Source organism: Colletes gigas, unplaced genomic scaffold (genome assembly GCF_013123115.1).
Source record: "Colletes gigas isolate AHSC1104 unplaced genomic scaffold, ASM1312311v1 Colletes_gigas_Sc00005, whole genome shotgun sequence".
In the NCBI taxonomy this organism is placed as follows: Eukaryota; Metazoa; Arthropoda; class Insecta; order Hymenoptera; family Colletidae; genus Colletes; species Colletes gigas.
This window is the reverse complement of record NW_025106634.1, coordinates 6,663,689-6,684,934: the sequence shown is the minus strand read 5'-3', so window position 1 is coordinate 6,684,934 and position 21,246 is coordinate 6,663,689. Positions and strand designations below refer to the sequence as shown.

At 45.7% G+C, this 21,246-nt stretch overlaps 1 protein-coding gene across 6 annotated transcripts in view; it reads left to right on the top strand.

The window, feature by feature from the left end:
- The window catches only part of LOC122395313 (potassium voltage-gated channel protein Shaker), a 147,988-nt gene extending 128,273 nt beyond the window's left edge, over positions 1–19,715 (top strand). For 5 of the 6 annotated variants that reach the window (XM_043392755.1, XM_043392756.1, XM_043392758.1 and 2 more), the window contains 7 exons: positions 3,809–3,932; positions 7,415–7,680; positions 8,364–9,007; positions 10,128–10,257; positions 14,022–14,212; positions 15,016–15,189; positions 15,335–19,715. In XM_043392755.1, the coding sequence (XP_043248690.1) occupies positions 3,809–3,932; positions 7,415–7,680; positions 8,364–9,007; positions 10,128–10,257; positions 14,022–14,212; positions 15,016–15,182 (1,522 nt within the window). In that variant the 3' untranslated portion in view covers positions 15,183–15,189; positions 15,335–19,715. The remainder of the gene's footprint in view (positions 1–3,808; positions 3,933–7,414; positions 7,681–8,363; positions 9,008–10,127; positions 10,258–14,021; positions 14,213–15,015; positions 15,190–15,334) is intronic. The other variant, XM_043392754.1, reaches the window with a different exon arrangement.
- The last annotated feature ends 1,531 nt before the right edge of the window (positions 19,716–21,246 follow it).

Below are 21,246 nucleotides of genomic sequence, written 5' to 3'. Positions count from 1 at the left end.
CTGTCATCGGTGCTCTAGGAATAAACCATCCATCACGGGGTTGAGCTAATTCGACGCGTACGTTAGACCCGCGGTACCGATATTTTTCTTCTGTTCTTCCACGGGGGAAAGCGAAATCCACGTCGCCGCGGCGTTTCACGCTCGCGTCACGAGCAGACTTTGATAAATAGTTGGCCGTTGTCCCGCCTCTGGCGACGTAATTAAACGACAAAATTGAAATATCGATTTTTCCCCTCCAGTGACGTCGGGCTTTTTCCGCGCGTCACGAATAGAAGAAAATCGAACAGGAGGAGATTACGCCAATTTTTGTTTTCTGCCTCGCGAGGGAAGTTCCCCGCGCGTTTCGACGCCACTGTGCACCGATTCTATAGGCTATTTACGGGCCAGTATCGCGCACGAATACGCCCAACTAACGAACAGTGTTGCCCATTGGTCATCGAATTGCTATATCGAGCACGACGAAACTTTAAATTAACCCTTAAGCGGCCTCTCGATCCCGACTGAAACTTTAAAGTATTTAGAAAACAATGAACTAATGGAGGATTACGTTAATTATTTTAAATTTCCAAAGGGCCCCGCTAGATTAGAAAAATCACCGGAACGGGTTGGAATAACTCTAAAACAACGTAGTTATAAAATGGAATGAAAAGCGCGCACGAAATGAGATTATGAGCGTTCCTGATCGCTAACGATAAAATTGCATTTGCGCTCTCGAAACGGTGGAGGTTGGGTAAGGCGGGGTAAATTGTCTGGTTTAATATCCATGCAAATGGGCGTCTAGGGGCGATCCCTTTCGAGGTATCCATCGTTTGGTCGGTGTCGCGGGAGAAACCATCGGGTTACAAGTGTCGGGTAACGCGAAATACGGTGCACTTTAGGGACGATAGGAGCACCTTTGAGGTGGAATGTTGCGGGAGGCGTGAAAGGTTCCCCGAGCAGCATCCGGCATCGAGCAGCGGCCGCTGCTAACTAACAAAGAGCTTTCAAGCTCGGAAAATTCGTCTGGGGTCTCTTTTGTTCGCCGCGCCGTCTGCGGCGATTCACCAGCCGAGAATCGCTCCGCGTTCCTGGGGCTAATTTCTCCTTTATCTCTCTGTGGAATTGCTCGCGACCTTCCGAGGGAAAGCGAGAAACATTTATCCGAGGCGCAACGTGCCACGAAAATAACCCGTAGGGTTCCGGTGTTCTTGAAAAGAACTTTTATTGTTAGACGGCGCAAAGAATCTTTTACGATTGTACGCTGTATTTACACATAATTAATATTTCCGATCCCCGTACGTAAATATTGAAATCCGTTTGCCGTAGAGTCTCGATTATCCGAGGTGGACAGAGATCACCTCGGATAATTGGAAACGATGAGTGTAAAGTTTAATTAACCCTCATCCAATTCGATGGAATTTTCTAGCTGCATTTTCGGGGATCTAAGGGGGGGAACCACTGTGACGAAAATGAAGGCAATCTTCAAGAATTTTTTTGGGTGTAACTATGAAACTTTTTCTGAAAGTGCGTTTCTCAAACTATTTATTGTAAAAATTTCGTATAAAAATATTAATTATTATAGCCATGATAGTAACCAGCATGAAAGGACCTCCAAAAATTTGTTGGAAACTGGCGGTCGTGTAATTTTTCACTGCAAGTTGTGAAACAAGAAATCATGCAATTTTCTTAAACTATAAGACAGTAGCTTCGATTGTACGTTTTTTTAAAAATAATTGTTTATTATAAACTGGTGGAACTTTGAAGGAAGAATCGCAAAAAACTGTATTCGGTTTTTTCAATCCGTCACAGTGGTATTCCCCCTTAAAAATGTATAAGCACGTTTACCATAAACCTCAAGAAAAACGAACAGACGTCTCGGGAGAGGGAAATATCTCGTGAAGTTCAAAGTACCTCGGATAATGGGTAATCTCGGCTAGAAGGGATTTGTATAAACAAGATCTCTCCTGTATACGTAATGTTTTAACGCGGGTCTATCGCTTTTTATTTCCAGTTCGCGAGATAATCGCGGGCGGCGTTCGATCGAGGGAGAGGAAAAAATGCATTTTGGCGTTGAACCCGCGTTGGGGAACGGTGGGAGAAAAGTCGAGAATCGACCCGGCACTCTCTCGGCCCCACGAAGTGGAGCGTGGAGATGCTCTTTGGCGGCACATCTCTGCCTCCACTTTTCATTTTCTTGCTCGCGTCTTGGTGCTTTGCACGCGGAACACCTCGACGCCGGCTCTCTACGATTCTCATTCCGCTCGGACGAGATCCACACGCGAAAGGCTCGATGTTTCTCTTCTTGGAATCCTCCTTTTATATTGCAACCGGCGTGGAAAATCCTCGCCCCTGTGCGAGGAACGTCGATGGTTTTAATTAAGATCAACGAATCGCGCCACGACGCGGCCGGGGAGCCATTTTTCTTGGGGTATTGGCTAATAAATTCGTTCCTTTTCGAAAACTTCCCCGCGATATACCATCGTTAATTTCGCTTTCCACGGTGGATTTAACGACGCACCGAATAAAAGCAAATTAACGCTGCGAACCGATTTTTTTAGACGAGATATTTCTACCGATTGTTTCGCGAGCAAACTTCGGACGAGCCTTGTAAATTTACTTATTTGTTCGCATAACGATATACAGCTTGTTTGGTGCACGGGAAAAGGAAACTTGAATTATCGAGCTCCGGACGAGTTTTAACGAGTATAATACGAAACTTGTACGGGGGTACCTAGATTCGTGAAAGAAGAGTTTTAGAAAGTCTAGAGTCACTCAAATGCTTATCTCATTACGAAATCGATCGAAAGAATTTATTAAAAACGCTTACATACTGTTCGTTGAGTTCCAACGAGTTTGTATCCACCCTCGACGAGTATATTTCGCCCCCTTCCACCTCCCCCACGATAAAAGTATTGTCAACAGACTCGGAGAAAGTCGCCTCGAAGGTATTGGATTTAAAGCGTGCGTCGATGGTAGTAGAACCCGAAACGTCGAACTTGTTCGGAAGTTTCGAGAGGATCCAGATGATCTAGGGATCTGGAAACGGTTCCTGGACGACGATAAAACGATGAATGACGACCGGATCATGCAGATCGTTGGCCGCGAGCCTGACGCTCGTTATTTCAATTGCTCATGGACGAGCGTTAATTACGATTTGCGTACTGGTTTGGCGACCTGCCTATCGATCGCCAATCGGTCCCCGAACTTTCGATCGAAATGGATCCGCAGCTTTCTTCGTCGACGTGAGTCACGCAAGTCTCCTAATGGTGTACGTACCAACCATAACGATCGATTCGACGATCCCGTTCACGTAATCGTGAACAACAAGTCCTAGCTCATCATCCTTGTAAACGGTAACTATTGGATCCTCCCCCCCCCCCCTGCCACCTCGCTATTATTTCAAACAATCGCAGTAGAGTCAGTTAGCGGCATTTTCCAACTCCAGTAGCTCGATAATTAATGAACATTCCATCGTAGGAACGTTAGTGCCTTCCTGTTTGCCAAACGATCCAACGATCGAGTAGCTCGATACGGATATCAATTCATTATCGAATCCCCTTACTTCACCGATCCATCAAGCTATCGCAGTTCTACTAGGCTGTCGACCTAGCGGCTTACCAGTCTAGTAGCTCGTTAAGAAAATAGCTCGGTATAGGGGCTATTAGTACAGAGGTAGAGCAACCTAGTTTTCGTTTCTACATCCTATATATATATATATATGTGTGTATATGTATATACGGTTGTACAATGTTTCGTGTGTACATACATACGTGTTTCTATCGGTGCGACTAGGGAGCATTTCAACGACGCGGCTGTCTTTCTTTTGCAGATCGCTGCCGAAACTCAGCAGCCAAGACGAGGATGGGCCGAACCCCCACACCCAATACACAGGCGTCACGCACTTCGAGCCCATACCGCACGATCATGACTTTTGCGAGAGGGTCGTCATCAACGTAAGCATATTTACCAATCACTCCCACGATCGAGGCAAAGCTTCTGCCGACTAGCGCGATCGGTTCGTCGACTCGCCCGGAGTTATGGCGAAACTACTCGAAAGCTCGATTTAGCTGAACCGGGACGCGCGTGGATCGATCGGAACGCAAGGTTTCAAACGCGATTAGTTTTATTTACCACTCGTGAAACACCGCCTCCGTCGAAGTATTCCGATTGATAACAACTTTTTAGGACGCTCGAAGCTTCAATTTTATTGATCTCTTAAGAATAGATTCTTTTTTTTAATACATTATCGACGAGAAACGAGAATTATATAACTCCTGAAAATTTCAATAAATATATTAACCCTCTGCCGTATGTCATAAGGCTACTCACTCGTCATCGAGTTTTATCTATTAAAATCAACATATTTTTACATTTACGAAGTATTTCTTCTACGAAGAAATTCGAAGAAAATTAAATAGCGTACGTTTGAAAAATTACATTAAATCGTACGTCAAGGGGTTAATTACAGAAATACTTATCACATTTTTAGATTACAAACGTTTGAAGGAATTCCACGTCATTAAAATCAGTCGTATGGGAAAGTTTTAGTAAAAATACCCCGTCGTTAACGTGTTAATATTGCGATCAAACGTTAAAACTAATGGAGCTTTCCTGCGCCAGAAGGGTTAATAAAAATTTCGTATTTCAAAGCGTATAGAGCGGACGTTTCGTATCTCTTCCACTCGCGGCTCTATCGGGACGTCGAGATAATCGGGGTCGAAATTCAGCGCGTCGATTCCGTGCTGAAAGTTCGAAAAAAAAAAAAAAAAAAAACTATCGGCCCCGTGAATTTGATCGCGATTGTCCAGAACAACGGGGCGTACTTGTCATCCGATTCGACGCGCCAGAGAAAAAGAGTAAAAGCTGGGAAACGAGAAAAAGGCGCGTAAACAATCTCGACTTAACGAGAAACGAAGCTTTACTTAAACACTCAGGGCTAAAAATATTCAAATTAAATTCCCGATTTGGAAAAACAAAATTCGACGTTGTAAAAAGTTTCTGGAACAGTTGACAGACAGTTACGTACAATTATAAATCCAGAAAGTAATGTAAAATTCGCTGAAAATTGCGAGAAATTACAGCGAGACAAAAACAAATACAAAACCATCCCAGTCAAATTTTTGGTTTGCAAAAATAAAATTCAACGTTGTAACACGTTTCCAAGACAGTTGAGGGAAAGTTACGAACAATTACAAATCGAAAAACAATATAAAATTCGCTGAAAAGCGTGAGATATTGCAGCGAGAGAAAAACAAGTAGAAAACCACTGTCTCAGTCAGACCATACAAGGCGTGCTATTTCACGCGCAGCAATATCGGCCATAAAATAGCGAGAAAAAATCGTACAGAAGTTTTTAGGGGCTCGTTGGAAAGGGGAATCTCTCCCCTAAAAATGCACTGCAAAACCAATCGCTAAAAAAATTTTCTACGCTCCCCAGAGTAGTTCGAATTCGTAAAATTGTATAAAAGAAGTGTCTTTAATTTTCTACCTCGTACGTCAGAATGAAAAATAATTTTGAAAAATCGATTCAGGGATGCGAAAGAAGGGGCTTCGCTCTTTAAAATGAGCCCAGGAACATCGTCGCACGATTTTTTTTAAGAAAGTTACAGCCTCTCGAAGATCGACAATTTTGTCGGTGTTTACATGCCCCTGATCTCGATCGATGGATCGCGTCGCTCCGTCGCGGGCTCGACGCCTGTTCGAATCGATCGTCGCTTATTCTACGAGAATGTTTTTTTATTCTGTATCCCGTGCTGTCCCTGTTCGTTCGTATTTCTTTCTTTTCGACGGGGCAAGATTATCTCAAGACACGAAGCGACCTACAGACCGTACGTTGGCAGTCGTCCAAGTTCGTCTTGGAATCAGGGGCAATATAGTACCAAGGTCGTATTGTGTGAACGGAATTATCTGTCCTCGTGGATGACACGACTGCATTGCGCCAATTACAGTAACCGTTCGATCGTCGTACGAAAAATTCGCGGGTACCGATCCGAGTTTACCCGATCGGATTCCCCGCGTTTCACGCGGTTTGTTTCTCGATCGTGGCAAACGCTTCGAGTGTCACTCGAGGCAAAGCCCCGCCGTAGAAGATTTTAAGTAACAGATAACTACGACCCTTCCTCCCATCCGCCGTCTGAAGCTTACGCAACTCGTGTAAATATTGTCCTTAAGATTCCCCGGAGAATTTTTCACTCTCGTTTCCCGCCGATTTCTTTTTCAAATAATCACAGCCCCGTGCGATCTTAGCGCTCGATAACGAAAATATTTGTTTATCCAATTCTAACTCGAAATTCGAGGAGTCGCGAGGGAAACGGGCGGTCGATCGAAAGACGATTTCCGCGACAAGTCGTAGCCGGTTGCGAACGTTCGATAACGAGACTAAATATCGACCGGTCGACACGGTGTACACGCGTTTGTCTTGCGCGCCCTCGCGAGTACAATCTAATTTCTGTCCTCCTTGTCGTCGTTCTATTCACAATTATTTCCTCGATTTTTATCGAAATCAAACTCGGTCGAACGTTAACAAACATCTCGAGCTCCCTGATTCCGGTTTTATTTGCCCCCAACACGCAGCGGATTCGTGTTTATCGCGACGGACAGGTTTTACCGTGGTCGTAGGTTTAATTCTTTAATTATCCGGGCAAATCGAATTTCTGAACGACGAAGGTAACTCCCGCGGACGCGCGTCGTCGATAAACCGAAGCTACGCCGCGACAGTTATAACCGATACTTCTTCTTTTTCTTCTCAATCGTCCTAATGGCGGAACGCAATTACCCCAGTTTCGTTTATTAGTTTTCCGCAGCGACGAGGAGGATCGAAAAGAAAGCCGTTCCTTGCGAGCCAAAACAAATCACCGTCAACCGGTGGTCCGCCGTTCGTTCCTGATAATCGACATTACGTTGCTCGTTAAATCGTTACGACCGCCACCCGTTAAAAAGACATCCTCCAAAAGTACCTAAGTCATCAGGATCTCTTTGCAATCCCTCGATCTTGATTAAATTCCACTTTGGTGCTCTCAACTCGGGAAAGTTCGCTGTTCTTAATCATTGAAGAAAACAGGATTGTGGCACGTTGAGGCCATCGATAAAATAAAACAGATTTAATCAATTTCCTTTAATTGAAATAGCCCTACTTTTTAGTTAACGTAAATTTCAAATGGGTTGGGAGCTGCTGTTAGCAAAATTGAAATATAGTTCGTGGCGCAAAGGGTTAAGATATTGGGTTGACGCGTGCAGGAAGATCGTTGATCCTTCCGGGAGGCGTCCGTTTCGCTGAGAAAATTAGGGAATCATTGCCGAAAGCTGTTTAAGCTGGGTAAGACGCGTTGACCCGACGTCCCAATTAGCGGGGTACCGGGTGACAAAAGGAGATTACGGATAAGGATAGGTTGCGGCGCATCGACATAATCGATTATCGGTTTCGATCCCCCAACAGGTGAGCGGTTTACGGTTTGAGACGCAGCTGCGTACGCTGAACCAATTTCCGGACACGCTCCTTGGCGATCCGTCACGGCGGCTTCGATACTTCGATCCGCTTCGCAACGAGTACTTCTTCGATCGGAACCGGCCCTCCTTCGACGCGATACTTTACTACTACCAGAGTGGCGGCAGACTGCGTCGTCCTGTCAACGTTCCTCTCGATGTCTTTTCCGAGGAGATCAAGTTTTACGAGCTGGGCGAGCTGGCCACCAACAAATTCAGGTACGAAAACACCCACGAGTTATTCGCTAACGGATCAGCCATTGTTTTGTTCCCGATTCACCTTTCGAGACCCCACGTGTTGCGATACGCCCACTATTTTTAGGGACGCGGTTCAAAAATAGCAGCAAAGATTTATCGATCGTCTGTTATTTCTCTCGAGAATGGTCGTTAGAGTAATTCTGCAAAAATTTCAATTCGTTCGACAGCATTATTTATTTATATATTAATGGGGATTAAATACCCAGAGGGAAATACAAAATTGAATGATAAATGAAGCATGAGATTGACTGAATAATTACAAAATGCCAAGTAAAGAATATTTATCAAAAAATGTGCAGTATTCGCGTGAACGAACGATCATAAGGGTTAGAGAAGCCATAAAGTGCTCGATAGTGTTCTATGTGAAATAATTCAGAACGAGTATTCTGTAAACATTTCAATGATACTCTGGCACGAGATCAGACCATTAAGTACCCTGTTGACAAAGAGTAAATCGGCTACTTTTAAAATTTAATTTGATTAGAAAGAATCATAATTACAAGAAGATCTACCAGACTAACGAGCCATATTCCAAAATTGGTCTAACCAGTGTGCAGTAAAGTAATCTTAGTGTGTTGGTTATCTCCCCTTGATGCTCTCCTAGTAGATGTCCTTGAGTAACAGTTTAAAATGTGGACGTTTAGGGAGGACGAAGGGTTCATCAAGGAGGAAGAGAAGCCGCTGCCGACGCACGAGTTCCAAAGGAAGGTCTGGCTGTTGTTCGAGTACCCGGAGAGCTCGCAGGGCGCCCGGGTGGTCGCCATAATATCCGTATTCGTGATCCTCCTGTCGATTGTGATATTCTGCCTGGAGACCCTGCCCGAGTTCAAACACTACAAGGTCTTCAACACGACGACGAACGGCACGAAGATCGAGGAGGACGAAGTGCCGGACACTAAGGACCCGTTCTTCCTAATAGAGACTATTTGTATCATCTGGTTCACGTTCGAGTTATCGGTGCGCTTCCTCGCCTGTCCAAATAAACTGAACTTCTTCCGTGACGTAATGAACTTCATCGACATCATCGCGATCATTCCTTACTTCATCACGCTCGGCACCGTGATAGCCGAGGACCAGGAGGCGATCGATCTACCTAAGGCGCCGGTAAGCCCGCAGGACAAGAGCACGAACCAGGCCATGTCCCTGGCGATACTCAGGGTCATCAGGCTCGTCAGGGTGTTTCGGATATTCAAGCTGTCCAGGCACAGTAAAGGCCTTCAGATCCTCGGCCGTACGCTCAAGGCCTCCATGAGAGAGCTCGGCTTGCTCATCTTTTTCCTCTTCATCGGTGAGTTAACCGTCTTTTACCCTATCACGTTTACTTGCCTCTTTTCACTTGTATTCCTCTCCAACTAAAAGAGAGATATCAGCTTGCAACGAAAATAATCTTTCGTCCTTCGAAGCGGCTAGGCTTGCTCCTCGAACGTTTCAGGGGAGCGTAATTTATTATATTACCCCGTTCGTCTATCGATTTTTAATTGGGGAAAACTTTCCAGCGACGTACTTTTAACCCTCCTTTCGCCCCCTCGAACTTTGGCGAACCGCGTCGCTGGACGGCTAATTTCAATATCCGCGACGTCTTACGAATTTAGTTCGAATATAAAAAAAAAACTCGGAATCGCTTCGAGGAAAAGCAGAACGTGATTCTAATCATTTTTAGCATTGATGCGTAAAAATCAAGTCCCCCGGTCGCGCGAGGCGTCTGTGGAATAACAAAGAACGTAACGAAAGAAGTGTATTTATAAAAAACCGAGGCGTTCCACGCAGCTGGGGAAAAGCAGAAGGCAGTTCCAATCATTTTTAGACCATCGATGCATAAAAATGAAGTCCCCCGGTCGCGTGAAACGTCCATAGAATAACGAAAGAGCGTAACGGAAAAAGAGAACAGAACTGAAACCCGATGAAGAAAGATCGTGGTAACAGGAGGAAGTGTTGGTAACGATCTCTAGGTAACCAAAACCCCGAAGGCGAGGATCGTCCGTTTCCGGAGGAACTCCGATCATCGTAATAACAGGAAAATCCGGGTTAACCGGGGTGGAATTTGCACACGGGATCGGTTCGTCCGGAGATTCATCGTTCGATGGGAGCGGAAGAGCGATCGGTAGCGTTACAGGACGATCGAGCAATGGTGGAAGGAGACACTGCGACGACTGAGAGAGCTACGGAGCCGCTAAAATACCGTGTCTTGAATCGTGTCTTCCTCTTGTGTGCGTTCCAGGTGTGGTGCTGTTCTCGTCGGCGGTTTACTTTGCGGAGGCGGGCACGCAGGACAGCTTCTTCAAATCGATACCGGACGCGTTCTGGTGGGCGGTGGTCACGATGACGACCGTGGGCTACGGGGACATGAGGTACAGAGCCACCGGGGGCGTTAAACCCACTGAACCGGTGTTTTCTTCCTTGCATTGCAGGTGTGGTGCTATTCTCATCGGCGGTATACTTCGCGGAGGCCGGCTCCGAGAATTCGTTCTTCAAGTCCATTCCGGACGCGTTCTGGTGGGCCGTTGTCACGATGACGACCGTGGGCTATGGTGACATGACGTATGATGTACTCACTTTCACTTAAGACTCTAGTTAATGCCCGCCAAACAAACGAATTACACACAGCACTTTTTTAATTAATCTCCCTTTTCTCGATACTTTTTACTAACTCTTGATCACTCACTCGATTATATATTCTCCGCCTTGCAGACCGTTCTTCATAAGTGACACCTATTCGATACCCACGATCCGTTATCACCGTTTCTAATCCTGCCCGTTTGATCGCTTTTTTAGTTTTCGAAATTCTGTTTTTTCGTAACTTAGTGCCTGAACAAGCTGAACACGCTTATTTTTCTCTTCTCGATCTCTCCATGCATCCCTCTCTTCCCTGTTCGCAGAACTCGTCCAAACGAATTCTCACGTTTTTTCTAAACTGCATACATCTATAGCTCGCAATCCTCCAACACGATCTATTGCCGTTCGATTTTTATACAATCGTCCCCGTGACCTCCTGCGATCCACTTTATCGTCCTCTTCTCGATCTCGACTAAATTCGACGAACAACGAATACAAATTTTAGATCGATTCGTAAATACTAACTTCTATGCACGTTTTGTTCCGTAAGTTCGCTTATACAGGGTGTCCCGTAGCACGTGGGATTAGATTCTACGCATGAAAACAATGAAAAAAGTTTCTATAAACATACGTTCTATTTGAGCTATGACGAGTTGTATGTTGGTACAATTATTTCGAAAGATATGCTTATCTCACTGTAACATAGTATTCTGTGAACAAGAAGAAATTCGCCATAACTCTTTTTGTTTGTATGAACTTTTTTTTATTATTTTCGTGTGTAGAATCTAACCCCACGTGATACGGGACACCCTGTGTGTGTATTAAAATCCACCAACGCATGTTTTAAACTAACATTAAGCAAATCCACGGGGCAAAAGATAGTTTACAAGCGAATCTTGCGTTTCTATTCGTCACTCGAGAATAATTCCTTCTCGATACTCTCCTCCATACCTTTCACAAACGAATTATATATCCTGAGAACGGAGGCCTATACGACGAAGACCTTTTAGGGTTTTCTTATACCAGGCGTTACGCTACAACGTTTGCTCGATGTCGATTAAAAATCGATTTCCACGCGCTGTCCCCTCGCAAGGAGCTTAGCCTGTGCAGGGTCCGCACCCTCGCGCCCTATCCCTTCGTCGCTATTCCCGGTTATCTTCTCGGAGAAATCTGTGCGAACGAGCAAACCCAAAGCCGATCGCGGAGCATCGAAAGCTAGAAAAGCCGGCGTTTTATTTATTTACGAGATGAACCCTTTGGAACAAAGAATAACAAGCCTCAAAGAACCGGACCAAAGAGAAAGAAAACATATTCGGTACAAAATGGCACTCCCACGACCAAATAAAGGGTGGATTTGATTTTGCGGGAGGTAGAAAAACAAAAGATTTATTTTCCAAGTCGAAGAGAAAGTTTTGTTACTGGTCCCTTAAATTAAATTTAGCGGGTGCCTTTTACTTTCTCCCGCAGCCCTGGAGGTTCTCTCGGAAACGATATATTCGTGAAAGGGACGTTCCTCGTTAGAGCCAGGCGTTCGCGGTTCGCGTCTCATCGGGCAGAGCGACATTATAACATCGACAGGGGTAGTTTCGTGGCTCGCGGCAGACTCTCGAGATTCAAGAGCATCCGTCGAGTGAGGTTGGAGATCTCCGGTGTTACGGGCAAAGAGGCTTCTTGAGCAATTGCCTCCTGTAAATCAATAAGTGTCCTCGGGGCAACCGGCACGGGCACGACTCTCAGAAACGCTCGGAGCCAACGCGCTCCTCGCCTATTCGACTATTCGACTATTCGACTATTCGAATCGACTAATAAACTTGACAACGCCTAACTTACCCCTTTTATCATACTATCGAACTTAACTTTTACCAATGCATTTGCTCTGACTCTTCTTTGAACCAACCATTGAGTTTTTCTTTGATTCGCCAAAGGGTCGTCACGCTCGCGCAAATAAATAAAACCCGGAGATTCGTAGTTATTCTATTTCGAGAAAGGAAACACGGCAACCAACGAGCACGTTTTTCCCGAAGTTCCATTCGTTTCGTTGTAGAGAAGACAGCCTATGTAACGGCGATGTTTCTCTCTGCTGTCTAGCACAAGAAGCCCGTTCCAGTTTCCCAATACGATACACGCACCCAACTCGACTCCTTTGTCGTGAAACCGGCGACGCTCGCTTCCTCTATCGAAACCCGGTTCTCTCGCATAACCAGCTTCCCCGTCGAAGCGTACTTTGAAAGTGTGTCCCATCCCACTCGACTGCCAAGCATCGCGTCGCGTCTCGTTACGTCGGTTCTCGGTTCTCATTACCGCGATTGATCGCAGTTTTGGAAACCTTTTCGAAACCGACCGGCTCGATTCTAAGGCATCGACGGCTAGATAACCGTCGCAATTTGCCTCCCGTCCACAGAATCATCGACAACGGGCCGTTTATCGCGCGCGTAATTAACTCGATTCGATCGCTTTCGACTTTCCCTGTTACGTTTCACCAGGATTTCCAGGGGCTTCCAGTTTCCCTGCAAATTCTTACGGATCTCTCGTTAATTTATCAACAGGACTCGAAGCTAATTTAATTCCCGATCTCCGTTTCCCCGAGCTCCCCCGCATCCGGTGCACTTCTGCATGCATTTCATACGCGATCAAACAATTACTCCAAGTTCGAACACAGTTTCTTTCCAATCGAACACAGTTCCCCGGAACAGACTTAGCGAACACGTCCAGTGGAAACCACTCTACTCTCGTTCAGAACGCTGTCATTAGTGCTACCACCATCAGTCATGGATCACGAAGGCCCATAGTACAGTGACACCTGCAGGAATGATCTCATCTTTCGCGATCGATTCCTAGATACGCACGAATAATCCGCGGAGGGCAGAGAGAAAATGACGGGATCTCGACGTTAAAAATGTTCCCGTGGAACGAATGCGCCTAATCGCGTCTCGACGTCGACGCGAAACGGCGGCTCGTTAGTAATTTTGCAAATATCCGTGTCGTTCGAAGGCCACGGGTAAACTCGAGTGGTTCCGGGCGCTTTTCAATTCGATGAAACGCGCTCTAATCATCTCTGCCCTCCCGCGTCGACTCGACGCGCTCGAGAAACTCGACGTTCAGATTCGGTTTTTTTTTTATTTCTCTGATCGCTCGTCCGCGCGAGCTAACTTTCGAGATCATCCGTGCACGGTGATCCCGGACGAGAGAGAACCGTTCGCGAGTCAGAGATCGAGCAACCTAGGTCCGATCAGAGAGTAGTATCGATTTCTTTTCCAAGAGACCAGCGAGTTTGCATGTCGTACCGTTTTAGAGGGTTCGATCGGATCTCAGCAACGGAATGGCACGCGCTTGTTTGGAACGGTGCATCAACACACGAGGATTGGAGCCTTTTTAGAGAGTCACTTTAGTCCCCTAGTCTAGCCTAGAGAGCCCGCTTCTGTTAGACCACGCGATTCACTATAAGTATACACGGCTCATTGTGCGAACTTTCAGCGACGAGATAGATGCGATCGACGCGCCTGTTTCGCTTCTGATCTCTCCTATAAAATTGGAGTTCGAGTAATCTCCGGCGAACGCACATGAACGTGTATATCTATAGGAGCCTCCAGTACCGCATAAGTAGCGCCACACTCGACTCGACACGGCAAACTCACACAAGATAGAAACACCACACCTAGCACCGAGTTTCTTAGACGAGAAACGAAGCTATCGACGATCCGGTCGTCCGGCAAACCGCTAGTCAAAGCGTCCGTTTCAATCTGCTTCAGGCCCGTGGGAGTCTGGGGGAAGATCGTGGGCTCCCTGTGCGCGATCGCCGGTGTGCTGACGATCGCCCTGCCCGTCCCCGTCATCGTCTCCAACTTCAACTACTTCTATCACCGTGAGACTGACCAGGAAGAGATGCAGTCACAGAACTTCAATCACGTGACCAGTTGTCCGTATCTCCCTGGCACTTTAGGTACGAGCTATCCCACCTAATCCTTCGCCTTTGCCCCTTTCGAACTACTTGCAGCTCGGTAACCGTTCAAAAATAATCAAATTCAACGTCGAAAGCAAATTAAAGCCCTCCACTGCTCGTTTCCTAGCCCGATTCCAAGGGATACGATCAGTCGAGTTATAGAGACTTCACGATAGAGGATGTAACTTTCCAAATTTCAAGATTCTGTAGCAGGGAACTGAAAATTTGCACGTTTAGACTAAACTCTCGACATTGGAATTTCTGTTGTGTGACCCTCGTCAGTCGAAGGATAGTATCCTTTCGATGACTGTCCTTTGGTATCCTGAAAGTATACGTAAAGTAACATAAGTGTCTTCCAAGTCCGTCTTTGAACAGTAAGTACGAAAAGAACAGAGTGGATTGCGCGTGTCGGTAGTCCTTGACTTTCGCCGTGAGTACTCGAGGCGTGGTTTTCAAGTTGTCGGCTTGCCAGGCAAATCCCGGCGAGAGTATGTACCGATATTACATGTCTACGCCCCTGCTGACACGGTAGTTTACCGTTACTCTAATCCATTTATGCGCGAGTCCACTGGCGGTTCAATTTTTCACGCCTTCCTCGGGCGAACCTTGGGCGCGGGCAACGAGAGCTGTCGATTAACGCGTAATAACGCTTCGCTCAATCGATAATAATACTTTACGTTCAAAAGATCGAGCAAACCTCGCTCATTATCGACAAAAGAACGGGTTGGGTCGAAATGGACGAAACCTACCGGACGTTGCGTTTCGAGAATCCGTCGAATTTGTATCCTTGGTGTGGTTCGCAGGTCAACACTTGAAGAAGAGCTCGGTATCGGAATCGTCGTCGGACATAATGGAGCTGGAAGACAGCATATTGCTCACTCAGTCTGAGATTACGAAGAAGCCCAACTGCAACCCTCGCCATAATAACAATATTAATCCAGCCTGTATAAGCATCGAGACTGACGTCTGACTACTAGGTACATATTTCGCTTGATCGATGTTGGCGAGTTTCGAACACTGCTAGATCCCCTTTTGCTTTTTGATCCTTTGATTCTCGCGAACCCCTGTCTTTGCCTGGTCGGGGTGAAATGGGAAGATTGAAGCCGGTTTCCGTTATTTCAGTGAAGGAGACTGTGGCAGCGTGGTGGCCAGTGCTGGAGCGGTTGTCGAAGAACAGCTGCAGCTCCCTACGGTGCCTGACGTAGGCCTCCTTCACACGTCGTCGTAGTCGCGCTAGCTGCGAGTGCTAGCGATAACGCGTGTACGCGTGCGCGCTGGCTGTTGGATCGCACGCGCCTCCGCGAGCGCGCGCGCGCCCTCTGTCCATAGTCTGTCAATACGAGGGGTGCTTCCAAATCCATTATTATACGTCAACGAGAAAGGGAACGATCGAGAGAGAGAGAGAGAGAGAAATAGAGAGAAATAGAGAGAAAGGGAGAGAGAGAGAGAGACGCAGAAATTCAACGACCAAGAATCGGCTGATCCTGATCAAGCGGGTGCCACGTAATTTCTTCCATCGGCACAACGCGTACAAGAAACGGGGGAAAAGAGTGACGACGAGAGCGAGGGTAACGGAACACGTTGAGGAACGACGAGGTAAAACTTATCGCGTAACAATAAATGTAAAAAATAAGGATAGCGATAAGGGAAAGAAAGGAAGAAAGAGTGTGAGAGGTGGCGATAGCTTCGAAGAAAAGCGAAAATAAGACAGCCGCTTCGGAGGTGTAACGGTACATACGCACCCCACGTAGGGACCTACGTGTTAATAGGGGGGATGGTGCAGGGTAAACACATCCCGCGCGTCCAACCCCCACACCACCGACTCCAGTGTTCACTACAAATGATAACAAATAAATAAAAAAAAAAAATATAACAAATAAAACGAAAGGGAAGAGAATTAAATCGTAGCGGCTTCGCGAGGGAAAAAAGAACAAAAAAACGTAATAAATAACGAAAGACCGTCGTCGAATACCCCCTCCCTAACGATGTTTTTCGCGCGAACCTAGTCGGAGAACGCGCGTTGGTTAACGAAAGGGGGAACCAGTCGGCGACGAGAGCAGGGAAATCGTACAAGATAATACTAATTACTTATCGTCGATGTAATTAAACACACGTAGGGCGACGGTACGACGAAAACGACGTTCGTTCAAACGATTATATCAACTAAACGCTGCGCGAAAGCGGACGAAGACTCGATCGAGCGGAAGACCGGAAGAGAAACGCAAGACGGGGAACGGAAGTTACGGGTGAGAGGATCAACTTCTGGAGTCACTCGTAAACGTTACGTACGAGGGGAACGACTAAAGAAACGCGTGTGTGTCTTGCAGCGGAGAGACTCTTCTTTTTTCCCCGCAACCGAGGACAACCCGCTCGAACCAAGCAAGCCATCGACGTATCTGTTTGAACGCTAGACGATTGGAATGCAATTCGTTTCTCGGAGCGTAACACCGCACCCCTACGCACGCGCACACGCGCAAAACATACATACACACACACACACACGAAACACGTACACGCGAACAGAGACACACACACACGCGTACAGACATCACAGAGAGACTCACACTCACACGCACGCGCGCGGCTCTTATTACATAGGCAAAATCATCTACGAATGTAGTAACCACGACTGACGTTTGTACGATACTTCGAAGAATAGATCTAGTCAACAATCGCGTCGATCCTCGAGCGTGCAGAATCACGGTGAGTCACGGAAGATACGCGATAGAGAAAAAAAAAAGAGGAATCACGTCGATTTGCAACGAAAAGGACCTCACCCGTTCTGCACGATCGAGATTTAATACAACGTCGACCGAGTTCCGAGCTCCGGAAGCTGCGACGAAGTTTTTCCAAACGATCGAGAGGGACGAGAATCTCTCGGCGACGGGATCGAGCAGCGGAATGAGGAAGTCACGATCGATGGTCGGAAAATAAATGTCTGCCGATGGTGCGTATATAGCCGTGTTCACCGCTCATTTCGGGCCGCGACGAAGACGCTGTTTCGTACAATCCAGCCGCGGTACACGCGACTTCCGGTCCTTTTGTCGCGCAACCGACCGATCCGGTATTCGAAAAACAGTAGAGGGAGTCGAGTAGTAGCGAAAGCAGTATCACGTAGAGGCTCTGTATTCGCGAGCAGTAATCTTTACGACACAATAATACGGATATCGAAATTAGAAACGAATTCAATTTGCGTTCAAGGTAGGGAAGGAAGAGAGGCGCGAGTCAGGGCACTCGGGGAGAACTGTTCGAGCGAACGAAACCTTTTTGTTCTCGTCAACGATTCGCAACGACAAATCGCTGATCTTGCGGAGTCGCGAGTCCGTGGGACGGGGATGCTTCCGTGAATACGAATTTTAATACATAAACAAATCTACGACGACAACGTCTGACGCTTTAAATTCGTATATTATAATTTTGGTCCACCGTCTATTGATTCTATTCGATTAAATATAGTATTTCGCTAAATTAACGAGCTTCAAGCACAAACGTTCGAATTTAGTTTTTATTCAAAATTGTAAATAAATTAAAGTATTAGGACACTAGACAATCAAACCACGGAACAATTTCCACGGCCTTCCGACTCGCGGCTCGGTGGTCGAGCAACGATAATTTTTAAACAGCGGATAGAGAGGGAGGGGGGGGAGTCGCAAAATATTTTGTTCTCTTCCACTCGCGAGACACGCTTCTTTCATTTATGGGTGAGAACGATCGCGACACGTCGACTGATCGGGGAAGAGCTAATTTTCGCACCCTTTCGGCCGAGCGTCCAGTAGAATAAGCGAATTATTAGTTATAGTGTTAGCCGTACGCGCGTTACAATTTTAGCGAATCGTATACGTCTTTAAAACCGTGGTGAAACGAGTTTGCTCGACGAATGCCAACGCGAAACAGTATTTTAAAAACGTTACCTACGTATTTTTAAACACCAGACTACTTTTAAAGTAACGATATATAAAAGTGATCGCCGAAAGGGTTGAACGACCGACAAAAAAGTACGATTTAAGGATGCCTTTTACTTTCGTACGTTCGCGAATTCTTTGCCTCGCTTGGCAGGTTACGCGAACTCGAATCGTTTTCTTTCATTTGTCCCCCAATTTATCGTGTAAAAAACCGGGTCGCCGAGCGAGAGGCAGAAAAAGATGGCAGCCACATCGGGGGTTTAAAGTAACAAACGACGGGGTAGGAGGATTATCGTTGCGACGAAGCTCGGATAAGAAATTTCTGTCGCGTCTCGAGTCCATGGCAAAAACGAATTGGCAGGCCAATCGATCCCCGTACGCGGAAACGATCGCGCTTTCCCTATCTCTTCGCTGTCATCTCGATGTTTCGTCTCTTTCCTGGCGGAGAAAGCGCAATTCCGAATCGCCAAGACTGCCATTTCACCATTCTCAGTAAAATATTAACGAAAATTAAGACGAAAAAAACGAAACAAGTAACGCCGCGTAAACGATATGTCCACGATTATTTCGAGAAAGTCGTCCGTGCTCGAACGCTTTCCGATTCAGAAATCGACCCGAAGCGGACGCTGCACCGTTGCACGCCGATTTTTTCTTCTCGATCGAACGACGATCGAGAACCGTGACGATCGCCTCTATCGAGCCATCTTGTCACGACGAAACCGTGAAAAAGAGAATTTAAAAAAGATTTTGTTTCGACCTTCGAACGCGCGAGACTCGATCGTCACTGTTTGTTTTCCTTCCGCCGGAAGCGGTGGCTCACTGTTGTGCGTGCAGGTCCGCGGGAAGATACCCTTTTATTCGAAACGGACAGACGAAAAAGACGTTTTATTCGAAAGATCGAAACGCGATACGCACGCATTCCGACGGATAACCGACTACGATGAAGGAGGAAGTCTAACGTTAAAAGAAAAAAAAAAATATAAGTGAGAAAACAGAAAATTGTAAAACATTAGAGGTTAAATCGATAAAAAAAAAAAATAAACGAGAACACAAAACGTAGAAACGTAACGCGCGATCAGCAGAACAAAAAATGAACAAATGAGACGCAAGTAAACGAACAAAAAAAAAATAAATATGAAGCGATTCCATTATTCAATTTATTAGGTCTTAGACGCGAGTTTTACCAAGGGATATATTCTCATCTATCTTTTATTAGACGAACAAAAACGGAGCAAGAGTTGAAACGGAAGCGACACTTTGATACCGTGGCGAATCGGAAGACCGAATGGAAGGAAGAATAACTGCGCGTGTGTTTTGTAAGAGAAAATCAGAGAGCATGAGGTGTGAATGGTTACGGCTGCGAAATGGAGGTCAGTGTGCGTGGAAGAAAGGGGGGAATGAAAGATCGCGCGAGTGTTGGGTACCAAGAGAGCGAGACAGGTAACAAAACAATAATTATACAGAGAAATTTATGTTACGCGCCTTTATTACGAGTACTTGAACTTTTCGCCTCGCTACTTTAGTTAGTGAAAGGAAAAAAAATTTTAACAAAAAGCGCATCAAAACTACCAAAGCCTAGCTAATTCCGAGAGGAGAATTTATAATAACGCAAAACAATTTCGCAGAGGATTAAATTTATTACTATTTAAAGAAAAAAAATTAGTGCTACTATTAAAGAGGAAAAAAAAAAACGATCTATTAACTAAAAACCTACTACTATTACTACAACAACAACTACTACTACTACTATTACTATTACCACTAATACTGCTACTGCTACTGCTACTGCTACTACAAACTACAACTGCTACTACTACTACTATTACTACTACTATTACTGTTACTAATACTATACTACTACTACCGCTACTACCGCTACAGCAGATACTATCACCACTTCAATCACACTCCTAACTTTTCACTCGAAGTAATTTACCACACGTAAAAAAAAAAAAAAACGACGACTTAACTCCTACCACCAATCACCATCACTACTCCTACTACTACTATTCTACTCTACTATTATTGTATATTACTACCACTACCGACAAAGTAGTGCGTGAATCGTTACTTTCGTTGTTATTATTATCTACGTCTACTACTACTATTGCTACTGCTGCTGATACTACTACTACTACTACTGTTACTACCGCTATTACTATTACTATTACTACTAATACCGAATACTAAATACAACCTACAAACTACTGTTACTACCGAACTAAGCGAAGAGCAAAAAAAAAAAAAATAATAATGAAACACGCTACTCGAAGTAAAGTACTTAGATAAACGAGAACGAGAGAACTCTGTTAGACAGTCGTAGCTGTTAGAGGTATCGAAAAAAATAGAACGTAGATAGGTAGTTAGGTAGCGAGTACGGTATTCGCCACGTTGGAATTATCGAGTAATAGGTAAATAAAAAAAAAAGACGAAATTCCGATTCTTTTTAGATCGATACGACGGGGGTGATTTTTGTATATTTAACGCGGCGGAATTTTCCAACGTAGGAGAGAGACAGGGAGAAAAATTTAACACACAACATTATACGTACATGTAACACGCACGCGTGTCCGACAAATGCCAAAAAATGCGTTGGTTGTCGCGTTCAGGTTCCCATCGGCAGACTTTCGTCGCTCGAACAGCGAACGAAAGAGGGTGAAGGTCGATTCGCCTCGATCGGGCTTTTGTCGTCAGAGATCAGAACACGTGTCCTTCCTACGATCGTTTCGTACCGTTTCTCGCGAGGCTGTGCTAACCTCTTTTCCGGCGCGTACGCTGAACAAAAAAACACTCTTTTACGTAACTGCAAAAGATTGTCGTTTCCCCGATCGATCTCTGACAGCAAGCGTACCCAAATCCAGACAGAGAATCTTTCGAACTTCCATTGCGTTCCGTCACGTTTACTTGCGCACCGTGAGACCGATCGAGCATGCAACGCGTCCTGAGACAGAGGAATTAACGAAACGTGTCCACGTTTCGTATTGTCAAGAGCAAAACACGAGGACAGCGCGTGCCGGAGTGGTGGTGGTGGTGGTGATGGTGGTGATGGTGGTGGTGGTGGTGGTGGTGGTCGCTAAACGCCACGTTTCGTCGCGTAGTGCGAGTATCCGATACACTTAGCGACGAGGAAGC